General features: G+C 38.5%; 1 protein-coding gene across 1 annotated transcript; it reads left to right on the top strand.

Moving 5' to 3' along the window:
- The first annotated feature begins 1,382 nt into the window (after positions 1-1,382).
- On the top strand, positions 1,383-13,589 carry LOC105445099. The gene is made up of 11 exons (XM_030998949.1): positions 1,383-1,547; positions 2,314-2,405; positions 3,877-3,986; positions 4,537-4,659; positions 5,314-5,483; positions 6,502-6,662; positions 8,013-8,190; positions 8,921-9,108; positions 9,846-10,043; positions 12,158-12,236; positions 12,704-13,589. The coding sequence occupies exons 1-11, from the start codon at positions 1,460-1,462 to the stop codon at positions 12,859-12,861; spliced, it is 1,545 nt and encodes a 514-aa protein (XP_030854809.1). The 5' UTR covers positions 1,383-1,459; the 3' UTR covers positions 12,862-13,589.
- The last annotated feature ends 1,029 nt before the right edge of the window (positions 13,590-14,618 follow it).

Here is a 14,618-nt window from a genome sequence, read left to right as displayed (position 1 = left end):
TATTTAGGGGAAATGGTGTAGGGGAAAATAAAAATGAGAGAGAGAGAGAGAGAGAGAGAGGGGGAGGGAGAGACAAAGACAGAGACAGACATAGACAGAGAGACAGACATATATAAATACAGAAACAAAGACGGACAGACATTGACAGGTATAGAGAGACAGATAGAGAGACAGACCGGTTTTCTTTTTTTTAGAAATCATTTATTTACATCTCGATCAGCGCCATTCAACCTCTCATGGATTAGGAGGCTATATACCTGAAAATATAGGCTTTGAGCGGGATCTGGTATCATTAGGGTAACTATGGTGATTGAATTTACAGCTGATTTAAGTTCAGCTATAATGAATCGTTAAATATACTCAATGACGTCATACAGTAACCCTAAGTCCGAACTAGGATGAAGCCGGGCTTCAGTACCTCCCCATTGAAATTTAACGAAAATTTGACGGAGAGAGAGAGAGAGAGAGAGAATGAAAGAGACTGGGAGAAAAAGAGAGAGAGAGAGAGAGAGAGAGAGAGAGAGGCGGTGAAAAGAAGATGATAGGACCGGCTATTCCCATCCTTTCCCTATAATCAATGACCATATTTATTCGCATTTCAATCTACAGTGTATTGTACCCGCCCCACCCCCTCCCCCAGACTAAAAAGGAGAAAATAACAAATAATTAAACAAAATTTGTAAAATTGATCAATAAAATAAGTAAATAAATAAGTAAATGAAAGGTACATTAATGAATAAATAGTTGTATAAATTAATTAAATCTAACAAAATAGGCCTGATGAGTTACTTAAACCTATGATTGTTATAAGTTCGCCTCTCCGGCTCATGCAGCATCAGGCCTATGATTCGTTATCTTCTAGCTCCATGCATCTTCTTCTCCGTCTTCTTCTTCTTTTTATTTTTTTTTTAAATCTTCTTTTTAATCTTTTTTTTCCTAATTTCAATTTACCTTCCCCTTTCTCCCTCTTCTTTGCTTTTTCCTCCCCATCTTCCCCTCCCACCCCCCCCCCCCCCCCCCCCCTCCGGCCCCTCCTCCTCCTCCTCAGTCTCCTCAGGGGGCTGGCGCTATTTAAAGGCTACTCTAGATGCAATCAAAATGATGCGGCACATTTTGAACGGGAATGGTGGCTGAGTCTCGAACTCTCCAAATTAAATACATGTGTTTATGCAAAATTTACAAACATAAACACAAATGCCGCGTAAGTCTACATGAAAAGATACATATTTTTCCACAATCTGAAATCCGTGCGTGAGAAAGTACCTTGCCGTCGTACATGAAATACCAAATTGCAGTGACCTGAGCGGTTGTAGTAAGTGAGTCGACAATTTCCCCCTTTTTGGGCATAGTCTCGCACGTCATACTTCGGAATGTGAGTGACAGTGATTCATTCTTCACCGAGGCGTCGACAGAACTGAACTTATTTTCTCATTGCTTTCGTTTGTTAATTTGTGGAAAAATGGAACAACCAGAGCCAAAAGATGTACATCTTTACATTTATGATTTAACGAAAGGCCTTGCTCGTCAGCTATCCCTAGCATTACTGAGTAAGTTTCAGCTTTCTTTTGCAATTTTTCTCAGACTCGGTCCCATGCGCTCATAATTTTGTTAGTAAAATGTGTACTTTGTAGTTATATTGTTGACATGTCATGGTGTCACTATAATAATAATAATAATAATAATAATGGTGGCTTCTTGTATAGCGCGCATGTCCGTCACGTTGTGACGCTCCTGGCGCTGCCCCGATTATTACCCTGGCTTTAGCAAGGCCAAGGCAGCCACTGCAGCGCTCTAGCATTTCATTTCAAGGAATTAATTCCTGCCAGGTACCCATTTACATCACCTGGGTTGTAGAAATTTCATATTGTAAATATAATTTAGCATTAATAGTTGTTTCCAGTGTTGAGTGAATCAAGGGTGGGCAGCTTTCGCATCAAGCTCCTACTCCTACACCTACACGTTTAATAATTCTGTTGATTCTGTTAAATATCTGTTAAATTTGTCAAAAATCAGGATTTTGGTATTGAAAATTTGAAATAGATCTTTCCTTTGCATTTTATTTAACAGAATCAACAGAATCACATTTTAAGGCACCTGATGTGAGAGTGCACGCCTCATGCTAAACTTAAAGTACATTAGCACAAGCCTAGCAATACAAGCCTCGGTCTAGGTGTTGATTTCGAAGGTACTGGCCTTTGAGCTTTGGTCTTGGCCTCAAGCGAAGCCTGGGCCGAGTTAGACAGAAAGAATTGCCTCTTTCTTCCATCACAAATTTTGCCATCATATCTTCTCTTTGTGTGATATCCTTTTCAGATAAACAAATTGATGGAATATGGCATACAGGGATTGTGGTCTACGGCAGAGAGTATTTCTTTGGCGGTGGAGGAATAGAAAGTTGCAGGCCGGTAAGTACTTCAGGAGTTTAAAGAAAAATGTTGGAATATAATTACCCCAATCAGACCAACGGGACTGACATCAGACCGACAATAGACCAAACGAGAAGTGGAGGTGTTGTGGTGTAGTGATTCATTTACTTTACTCTCAATCTGAGGGTTGAGTGTTTGAATCTCAGACTAGCACACATGCCTTTTGGCAAGACATTAATCCACATTTGTCACTCTCCACCCAGGTGTTAACTGGGTACAGTGTACCTTGCAGGAGTCATCCCTTGAAATGCACTGTGTGTTGATTATGGCTGCCAGAGCAAAACTAGGCTAATAATATCCATCCTCTTTGGAAGCACATAAGGATATTAAGGCTGTGCACAACAGTGTAATGAGGTACCCGAGTACACTCCTATGTTTACAAGCGAATACTCGAGTATTCGGACGCCATGTTTTTTTTGTTTTTTTTTAATTTTTTTAATTTTTTTAAATTTTTTTTTTTTTTTTTTTTTTTTTTCCACCACCATACATACCACTGGAGCAGTATCCCAGTTCTGTCGCCGAAAACGCATGCAATTTTACTTTGAGTTGCAGTTGAAGGCACCGATTTAATAATAATAATAACAGTGAACAATGCTGTTTTAAAAACCAAGGATGGCAGAATAATCCATTTTCCTCCAAGTCCAAGCAGAAATACAGACATTTGGTCCCAGTTTCTGAGTGGTGAGTTTGACAGTGCTTGAGTTGGGAAACATTTTTACCGACGGCACCATGCCAGCGGCTGCCGCTCACTCAGGCATGGGTAAGCGTCGGCCTGGACATTTTTGCGGCCGAATATTCGGGTACGAGAAATCGTACCCGAGTAGTTGTCAACCGTGCGGGTACTCGAGCATTCGACTACCCTTCACAGCCTTAAAGGATATTATATAATAAAGTAATATGCGCTATACAAAAATGTGGTTTTATCATTATTATTATTATTATTATTAAGAAATTGGATTTGCTAAAATATTTAAGAATCTTCTAATATCATATAAAGTGAAACCTGTATATAAAGACTGCTCAAGGGATGCAAGAAAAGTAGTCTTTATAGGCAGGTGGTCTTTGTGTACATGTACAGGTTCCTTTGATACAGATTTCAATGATCAAATATCAAGGGTCATATTCATATACCCACTAAGTCTAGTTGTCAACTATAAACTAAGTACTATTGACTATGTCATTAGATAACATCTGGTCTAGTATTAAGTTTTATGAATAGGGACCCTAGGACCCGTTTCACAAAGCCTCTTTGCAATGACAAATGGCAAAAATCAGCGACAAATCTGTCGATAACCAATCAGAAGCAAGGATTGATTTCAGTAGCTTATAACAAAAACTGTCATTTGTCACTGAAGACAAGTTTTGTGAAATGGGGCTCTGGGCTTTTTAGATAGGTAGTCGCCAATGCACATTTTGACTGTAATTATCTTTCTTGCTGTCAATGTTTTAGTGTGGAACCATCCTAGGACAGCCGACACAGGTGCACAAGATTGGATCCACACAAGTCTCCTACTCGCTCTTCTTGGAATATCTCGGAGAGATGGGCATGTCTGCATTCAGGTATACCAACAAATCAATTACAGATTTATGATGATGATGATAATGAAAGCAGTTACAGTGATAACAACGACAAAAATAGATAAATACTCTACTAATACTACTACATCTACTACTTTTACTAGTTACTACCATGACTACTAATTGTAGTTATGATTGATAATGATAGTGATAGAAATAATATTACTACAAATAATTACAAAAAATTTTACAATATTAGTTATGATTTATTATGATAGAAATAATGTTTTATCGGTATTAATAATACTACTACTGATAATAATGAATATATTAGTTATGATTGATGACAGTGATAATGAATAATTATGATAATAGAAGAAAAAGACGATGGCGACAACGACGATGGTGATGATGGCAAATTCAATTGCTTTATCAATATTGTTTGTCACACTCTTGCCCATTATAGGGGTTTGATTGTTGATGCTATGCCAGGGCAACTTTTTTCATGCTACGCTATCTCTCTCTTCAAAATCTTTCAAAAACATTTCTTTTTTTTTAATTTTGTTTTCTGCCATATTTCACCTACTTTTAGTGGAGATACATACAACCTGATTAACCACAATTGCAATAACTTCAGCAACGAGGTGGCCCAGTTCCTAACAGGCAACTCTATCCCAGCACACATCACCGATTTACCACAGGAAGTACTCAACACGTAAGTCTGCATACCGGTATATATGTAGTGTGAATCATTTCAAGTATTTCTCTCCGATTTAAAATGTACCAATTACCTAAAATTATAAATTTGTGTGCTGCTAGAAATATATCAAATTAACTTTAAATACTTTACCCGACATTATATCAGTTAACGGTAAAGGAGTATTTATGAAATAAAGAATTTCATAAAACAGTACACACAGATTCCATTTCGGACTTTGGTTCCTTGAGGGCCCTATTTTGTGTGAGCGCATCAGGGTACATCAAGCAGTCTATTCACAGGCAGCCTTCCTGTTAATTGTGTACCGGTATTTAGACTTGCAGTTTATCTTAACAGAAAGAGAAATATGCCCCCTTGCCCTTGCTTTCAATGTCTGTCTCTCCCCTCTCTCTCTCTCTCTCTCTCTCTTTCTCCCTCTATCTCTCTCTCTCTCTCTCTCTCCCTTTCTCCCCCTATCTCTCCCTTTCTCCCTATCTCTCTCTCTCTCTTTCTCCCTCTATCTTCCTCTCTCTCTCTCCATCTCTCTCTCTCTCTCTCTCTTTCTCCCTCTTTCTCTCCCCCCCCCCCCCCCCCCTCTCTCTCTCTCTCTCTCTCTCTCTCTCTCTCACCACCTCTGTATGATTCTCCCAACTCTCCCTTTACCTCCTACAGACCCATAGGTCAAGCGATGAAGCCTCTCATCGATGCTCTGGCCTACAATCCTACGGGCAACCGCCCTGACTCAGAGGGGGGTCCATCCGTCTACGATGCCCAAGCCAGCGGGGCAGGTGGCAAACCGCCGCCGGCCACTCAAACTGCTTCAACTTCTACTAGCACTAAAGGTATAGATTTGTTGTATGGATGTTGCCTTTATGCTATGTTCCGATGGCATCAGCAGAGCTATGGAAACAAAATATCAGAATATATATTTAAAAATTGTGATACTGTTGACAGCTTTAAAATGTGTCTTAAAACGTTTCTATTTAGAAACAATTTCCATTGTTAACAATTGACTTAAGGAAGTATTCTGTTTGTATATCACCCTTCTCTATTATTTCATTTTTCTTTCCTTCTGTCCATTACAGCGCATTAGTTTGTGTGCTTTACTATGCTGTTGTTCTTCAAAGAATAAGGAATCTCATGAAGCTTGTATAAAGATATCCAGTGTGCCTCTCAAATGTAACTGGGTTCTTAATTTGAATGTATCAAAGCTCTATAGAATTTACAGAACTTTCTAAACACTAACAACTAATCACCCAATGAGTGCAATGTTTCTTTACCTGGACGTTATAAGCCTTTTGGGGATATATGGATATCTTTGAGGGGTTAATGAATGGGTCATTAGTACAAGAACCCCAATGCAAAGTTAAATTTCAGAGAATAATCATCATTATCATCAACATCATCATCGTTGTTATCTGGAAATGAGGAGAGGTGGATCCTCTTCAAGTGACTGAGGCATTGATCAACATATAGCTAGGGAGGGGTGGTAAAAGCACAGACCAGGTTCATCGGGTAGGGTCGAAAGGCCAAAACATCACTGGTCTGGTAGTGGTACTAAGACACTTCAATGGAATATTATTCAACATTTGCCAGAGGATTTAGAGGTAGTGTGAGAAATAACCGAGAAAGAAAGATTTGCAAGACATTTTTTCAAATGCTTAAGTTCATTATTTTGTTAGCTTTACCATTGTAAGCATAACTTCTTAGACATCTCATTGAAACGTTGAAGTTTCTATGGGATGTCCATGATCTTAGACGTATGACGGTTTCAAAAAGCTGGCCCCAAGATGCCAGGATGGCATTGAAATTTAGTCATATGTTTAAAAGTGAAATATTATCATTGAAACTGAATTTCAGAATCAACAACAAAGTCTGAAGAAGCCAGTAAACCCAAACAAACCCCTGAAGCAGCCTATAACGAGGAAGAGGAAGAAGACAATGACCTCTTCCTAAAGAAGTTGAGGGAGCGGAGGCAATCAAGATCAATCACAAGGCTTTGTCTCTTCAGAGATGGTGATGTAAGTTGTTTCATCGTATATTCATCATAAGAAATAGGTAGCAGGTACAAGCAGGAGCACTAGAAATGGGTGTCTGTGTGCAGTGGTGCATTCACCCGAGTTTTGGCTGATATTTCTCAGTTTTTGTCTCGACTGCGTAGCAAAAAAGCGAGACATAGGCGTCGCTTTTCCGGTGACGGCGGCGACGACGGCAGCGTCAACATCAAAAACTTAACCTAAGGTTAAGTTTTTGAATTTTTGATATAATTTTGAAAGTATAAGTTCTTAGTCAATTAAACTTAGACTATAGGGTAATCAAGTATCCCCAATCATGTGAGAAGAATTTCAGGTCACAAAGTTAAGGTCAAAGGTCATTTCAGGTCAACAGACTTGGACTATGTTGTGGCATCATCATCGGAAACTTAACCTAAGGTTAAGTTTTTGAATTTTTGATATTATTTTGAAAGTTTAAGTTCTTAGTCGATGAAACTTGGACTATAGGGTTATCAAGTATCCCCAATCATGTGAGTAGTATTTCAGGTCACCAAGTTAAGGTCAAAGGTCATTTTAGGTCAACAAACCTAGACTTTGTTGTGGCATCAACATCACGATTTTGAATTTTTTAGCATATTTTCAAAATTGATTGTTCAAATTCCATGAAACTTGTACCCAAGGGTTATCAAGTATCACAAGTCATATGACACAAATTCCATGTCACAAGGTCAAAGGTCATTTTAGGTCAGTAGACTTAGATTATGTTTTCCAAACTAAATATGAGAATTAATAAATCATTTTTTTTTATTAATTTGTTCATATTTCATTCAAGTTATCGATCGTGGTACAATTACTAGTAAATAATTCTTCTGATGATTCTTAGTCAATATTCACTTCAAAATGCTGATTATATTCAGAGGATTTCATTTTTGGAGGCCTGCTAATGGACCACCCTGCCTATAAATAATGTTCCAACCTCAAATTTTCATCATATCGAACTGCGTAATGCAGGCGAGACCGTCGAGAGCGTTTCCCTTGTTTAAGTGCTTTAATATACAGTATCGTCATCATTCCATTGATATCCTTTTCATCTCGTATTTATCCATCGTTTGCACGAGTGAGAATTTTGGAATAATTTGATTTTATGCATTTATATCACAGCTAAACAAACAAAATACATGTTATTTTATTCATTAATTTAAAAGAAGATCTAAAAAAACGATTTTTAAAAAAAACTTTTTTTAAATGCCGACCGTAGATTTTCAGATTTTGGGGTCAGTCGCAAAGGGCAATACAACAAGTTTTTATTTTAGGCCTAATGGAGTAGTGGTATTAATATTATTTAGACAATTGTTCATATTTCTGTCCATTTTACAGCCAGCAGCATTCACAGACAGCATCAAACAGCATCTTCCTCAGAGCCTCCTTACTGCGGATGAGATGATGATCTTAGATCAGATGAAAGATGCCTTCCAAGCGCCTAGCGACAGTCTCCTAGACGATGACTGGGATAAAACTCTACCTCCCGTCAAACCAGACTACTTCCTGGTCATAGGTCAGTGATTTAACCCAGGGTATCCAACAGTGCTTGGACGGGCATGTCCATACTCTTTATCTTCAACCCCCCCCCCCCCCCTTCCACCCAAAAAAGGAGGTCAATGTATGATGTCTCTTATAAACACCTTTAAACAATGACCAACACTTGCTATTTCCCATTTCAGATTTCCTTACCCTCCATAATATAATATGGTAGTGCACTGGTTCTTAAACTGGGGGGGGGGGGGTAACAGCCCAAGGGAGTCATTTTGCTTTTGGGGATTTTCAAGGAAGAAATAAGTGGGTCATAAATGGAGCATTCCTTCTGAATATACACCTGTATCTGACCATGGAGTTAATTAAGGTGGGGGGGGGGGGGGTACAGCAATAACAGCATGTGTCAGATGGGGTTGTAGGTGAATGATGAGTGAACAGGTTAAGAACCACTGCTGTAATTCATACATAAAGAGTTTGGTTCCAAAGTTTAAGTTCTTAGAATAACAAGGATTTTTCTCTCATTTGGCATTATTGATTTGGAATCAACTTGGTCGGTTGTACTATTTTTTTAATTTTTGAAATTTATAAATGGGACTATAAAATCACTCTTTATAAAATTCCAGGTGCCATAACTTTTTGAAAATGTATAAGTTACTTTTAAAATCTGTGTAGGTAGCATTATAACCATCTTACCAAGTGCACCATCATGGAACAACATTCAAGATCTCCTACCATCTCCTCTTATTCTACAGGAAAGCTGCTTGGTAGGACGGATCTACCCCCTGTGGTTCTGATCCCGCTACTGCAGCTCCTCCAACTGGCCTTCCTCAGGGAGGATGTCATTGGTCTCCTCTGCACCAACGAGGACAGGACCATCATAGACTTTGTTAGCAGGGCAGAGGGACAGCCGCAGAAGGTCCAGGTCGAAATCATTCACTTGGTGAGTAGGCTGTACGACAGTCCAGAGCTGCCAACCAGTACGAGTTAATCGTAAAAGTAAATACGACAGTACTATTTTCTTCAATAACATTTTTTCAAAATAGTTTTTATTTATTTATTTACCGGTATTTATTTTTGATAATTTGTTTTATTTTTTATTTTGTGTGTGTGTATGCCATTGGTTCATCAAACACCCCAGTCATGCATGCATATTCTACAAATGATCCATAAAACAAAAAATCTTCCGGTATGTAGGAACTGTATTAAAAAGGCATTGATGCATGGTTGGAAAAAAAAATTGTTAGTAAAATACAACTTTGGGATTAAAGAATACAGTTTTTGATCTCCAGAGGTTGACAGGTCTGCGACACATGCTTCAACAACAATTGCTCTGACAATAGCCTGGAGGTGTTGTGGTTTGGTGGGGGTTCATTCTCTTGACTCTCAATCCAAAACTCAAGGAACTTCATAGGTGTTTAGATTTAACTGCAGAATATGTGATTCATGGTGTGATTCAGTTTCAGTTTCAGTTTTATGTTTCATTTCCAATAGAACAATAATTTTGACAAGAAATCAGATACCTTAATCGCAGAAGATGGATTGTTCAGCCCCTGTATTGTGTAACTACCATTTGGAATTAATGTGATAGTTGTTTTATATTGAAATATATGATAAAATGGACAGTAAACACCAAAAAACAAATGAATGAAAATTAAAATTGAATTGGCGTCATTTCAGCTTTGTAACATGTGTGCCAGCAGCCAAGGATACGCCTGGGTCATCTCGGAGAAAGAATGGAAAGCGCCCTCTGCCAACGGTGCCTCTACGTCTAATATGAAGATTATCAAGGCCATCGTTATAGCCATGCTGCTGAGTGGATCTGATCAGTTATGCGAGGCAGCCGCTTCTCTCGTCTTCAACTTCACAAGACACAAGGTACATTGGAAAGGCCATCATGCTGAAGAAGAGGTTGAATCATTTTTAGTTTGCTAACTTCAATTTTAGTCCGCTTGGGTCTGTATGAAGGGTTTAAGATTTGTTTCTATTTAAGATTAGGGTTAGTACTTAACCGAGTGAACTGAAATTGAAGTTAGCAAGCTAGAAATGATTTAGCCACCGAAAGTGCAATTCTCCCTGATTCAAAAGATTATTGATGTATAAAATAAGATATTGTTCAAATGAGCTAACTAAATATGATATAGCTTCCTAAAGAGCATTTCTGTGGATGAGAAATAAGGGTGATGTGTAAATTGAACTTTTTGTAGTGTTATAAGCACATTAAATACTAAGCCTTGGCTATCTGAGCTGGAATCCCGGCTCCCCCACTTAGTGTTATTTAGGGTACGCGTATGCTTGTACCCTCTTTTTGAAAAGACCCCCTATCTGAGCACTGCCAACATTTCCGAACCCCCCTTTCACGGGCTTTTCACGGGCTTTTCCTGCCTTGGAGACCCCCCCTAAATCCGGAACGCTGCTCAATGTACCCCCCTATCTCAGGACATGCAGACCCCCCCCCCCCCCCCCCCCCCCCCCCCTCTCATCTCAGATAAGCTGTCATTACTGGTTGGCACTTCTTTAAGTTCTTCTTCTCGATCATTTTGAAGCACAATTTTTTTTAGGGCTTCAATATTACACCATATCACAGACACTGATAACATGTAGGGCCTTGCATCTCAGATTTAACATTGTTAAACGATCCCTTTAATACACAGCCAGGATAGTAGACCTATTACTAATGCAGCTGTGACTGTGTGAATTAGGGTAGCCTACACTACAGTACAAAACTACATAGGTCTAGATCCAAGTCCCACATATTCATTTTCATGGGTGTAGGAAAATGAGTTTGAAAGTGTTACTATTGCAATCAAACTATAGGGCAAACTACTCTCCTGAATGTGCCACCCTGTGAGCCACAGGTAGACAGCCACAATATCCACAACGAGAAGACTGTGGGTCCTGCTCAAAGACGTCCCAATCATGACAATTTTGGCAGGGCCCACGCCTCATACCCCATCTTGATGCGCCGGCTTGATGCCGAGCCTAGCCCGATATGCATGCTGAGCGTGCAGCTAGCGGATGCGCCGTACACACTATACGTTCTGTTGTTATCTCTCTCTCTCTCTCTCTCTCTCACACAGATTTTGAGAAGTCCGTACTGCCGCCGTACTGGGACGGGAGTGCATGGGACTCAATGTTTTTACTTTTCATAATGAAATAATTCTGAATGAGCTTTCAAAACTAGCAGGAATTTCTGAAATCTGATCGCGGGATTTCATCAATTTTTCTATGTTCAACTTCAAGATATTTTATAACCCCCTTTTTTAATTTCAAAGAGATGAGAGAAAAACACCCCCTTTTTAAAGAAATCTCCATGTGAAAGTCAAATACACCCCCTTTTTTTACATTTGTCGCCCAAAAAGTACCCCTTTACCGGACATTTTGGCAACACGCATGCGGTCATTTCGAAACCTGAGTGGGGGGGCCGGGGCTGGAATAATGCCATGGAGCCCTTTACATGTAGTTAGATAGCTTCGGCAAAATACATGTACATGCATATTGTATGAAGGCATGAGTGGTTTTAAAGAGGAAGACCGCCCTAATGTTTACTTGGTGGTAATATAAGAAGAAAATTAAGAGAAACAGATGAGTACAAATTTGACCAAATCTGATTGAAGTTGAAATCTTTGAAACTCAAATTGGGAACAATGTGACATATCTTTTGAGGTCCTCTCCTATTTAATCTTTACTGAAATTTTAATAAATTTCCAGTTTCTTAGGGGAAAGAACAGATTTATTTCATATACAACTTACATTTAGGTGTTGAGTGAAATCATACTTGCAAAGATGATATCAAGGATTTACTGACTAGAAACTCTTGTTATTCACTGTCACCTATCTTTGCTCCAATGATCTTGAGGCAGCAGACAACAGTGAACTGCGTGAAGAATCACCTGACTTGAGAAAGTCCACAGGAGTGGATGAAAGCTTGCCTACTAAATCTTAAGGATGGTAGAAGCTTGCATTACAAATTTTATTGTTTATGTTTGCAGCTTGTAGATGACAACGCAGTTGATTTCGGAAGTGCTTTGCTGCAGGTACTATCAACAGGGGAGTTTTCAGAGCCAACAGGTAAATACCAGTCAATCCCAAGCATTACAGAATGACATTTCCAGAGAAATGTAATTAACATTTTAATAAAAATCTACAAATTCAATGATACATGTATGATATATTAGCTAATTGAGAGACACTTTCATAAACTTTCATGTTTCTTATCAACCATTCATCAACTATCTGAAATATTGAATTTTATATACTTTGTTATGGAATGTCAATTTTGAGTTGGTTTTATGGTGGTGTTGATGTTTTTGTTTTTTTCACTCTTTTCAAGATGTTCGCAGTAATGTCCATATGTACCTTAGCTGCACAGACCTGGCTGATAATGCACATGTATTTACCATGCACATTACTAGGAACCCCAAGCACTGTACATGGTAAATACAGTACATAACCAGCTGGCCCTGCACAGCATTACTGTACAATGTCCTTCAAGCTAACTGGCTTTGTAATCCCTACCTCTTATACTCCCACTCCAGTTTACTACGGCATAGGCTCCCTCTATGGTTTGATGGGGAATGTGGAGGTGCTTTGTCTTGCCAACGTGATGGGGTTCAACACGGACAAGTGGGTGGGGCTCTCGGACAGGATCAATCAGATAATCTATGACATGTGTCTTCTCCTAGAAGAAAAGTAGCACGCTCAGGTACATGAGATACTCAAGACCCTTTAACCTACAGGCAAACCTGTCTTTTAAAGGGATCGTTTAACAATGTTAAATCTGAGATGAATGGTCCTAGGTGTTATCAGTGTCTGTGATATGGTGTAATATTGAAGTCCTAAAAATTGCGCTTCAAATAATCATGAAGTGCCTCAAAACGTTAAAATCTTTGAGTTACCGGTTTTACCATGCTCATTTTTCCCAAAAGACTGTAGTGATATAAAAATGTTAGGAAAACGAATGCTGAAATTTTTAATTCCAATCATAGATATCTTGATAATCAGACAGGCGATGGGCTTGTAAAAGTCAGTGGATTCATGTATGACCTAAAGGTTAATAATTATGATTGCAGCATGAGCTAAATCCAGGATTTTGTTTTAGAATCTTTGGTAAAGTTACCCAGTCCCTTTAATAGCTGCCACCTCTCTAGAAAGGCCACCTGTCAATAATGGTGACCCATACTGCATCCCTCTCCAAAGAAATGTGTGTTGAAGAACCGGACTACAAAATTAAAATGATTGAATCTTTGTGTAGGACAAAACGTACAACCATTTTGTAAAAGGGTCTGAAAATCAGACTATTACTTAGGTTATTGCAAAGTCATTTTCAAGCTTTGGTTTTGAGGAAAGTTGTAAATTGTTATTGTCTTTCAAATGCTGTTGGAATTTAACCTTTTCATTTTTTGGGGCCTGCAAATGGGACATAGTACCTTTAAAGGGATCACTTAACAGTGTTAAATCTGAGATGCATGGCCCTACGTGTTATCAGTGTCTGTGATATGGTGTAATATTGAACCCTAAAAAAATTGCGCTTCAAAATGATCAAGAAGTGCCTCAAAAAAGTAAAAATCTTTGAGTGACCGGTTTTACTATACTCGTTTTCCCCAATAGACTGTGGTGTTATGAAAACCGTTTAGCAAACGTTTTTCAAAAATTGTAATTCCATTAATAAATATCTTGATAATCAGACAGACGATCAGCTTGTAAAAGTCATGGGGTTCCTGACTGACCTAAAGGTTTATAATTATCATGGCAGCATGAGCTAAATCCAGGATTTTCTTTCAGAATCTGAGACAAAGTTACCAGATCCCTTTAAGAGGTGCTTTCAGTTTGTATTATCTCCTGTTTACCATAGGATTTATATAATTTTATATTTTCAACCTGCAAAAGGAACAGCTGTAATAATAAACATGAATGTATTATAAACTATCTGCAGGGGTGTCTATTTATCTGTAAGGGAGGGGAGCAAAATTGTTAATCAAAGGTTTACGCTGCATAGGATAAAAAATTAATTCCAAAATTAAATTGTGTGTTTGGGGGGGGGGGCAAGTGTATGTTTGGAATAAGAATAAGCCCAGCTTAGGGATACTGGAACAGATGATTACATTGTACATTTTTGTTCACAAGGCTATGCTTCTATGCTGAATTATCATAGTGAACAAACAAATTCCAACTTTTACTCATGAAAATCTTTTTTTAATGTTACGCTAGGTCACATTTTGTTAAAGATAGTCTTGTTCTGATTTCTAGCTGGTAAATGATAATACATTAATTTTCCATAGATTCAAATGAAATGTACATGTATATGTAAAACATTCAATGTAAAACAGACAATGTATGAAAAACTGCTTAATTGATTTTTAAAGGAAATCAACAATACACTGTATTCGTGCCTGACCTCAAGCAATACTAGTACTTGTATTGCAGAAATGTGAGGATATTTGGGTGGCATAG

This window comes from Strongylocentrotus purpuratus, unplaced genomic scaffold (genome assembly GCF_000002235.5).
Source record: "Strongylocentrotus purpuratus isolate Spur 01 unplaced genomic scaffold, Spur_5.0 spur5_contig_861, whole genome shotgun sequence".
Lineage (NCBI taxonomy): Eukaryota > Metazoa > Echinodermata > Echinoidea > Camarodonta > Strongylocentrotidae > Strongylocentrotus > Strongylocentrotus purpuratus.
This window is presented reverse-complemented; position numbering and strand designations above follow the sequence as displayed.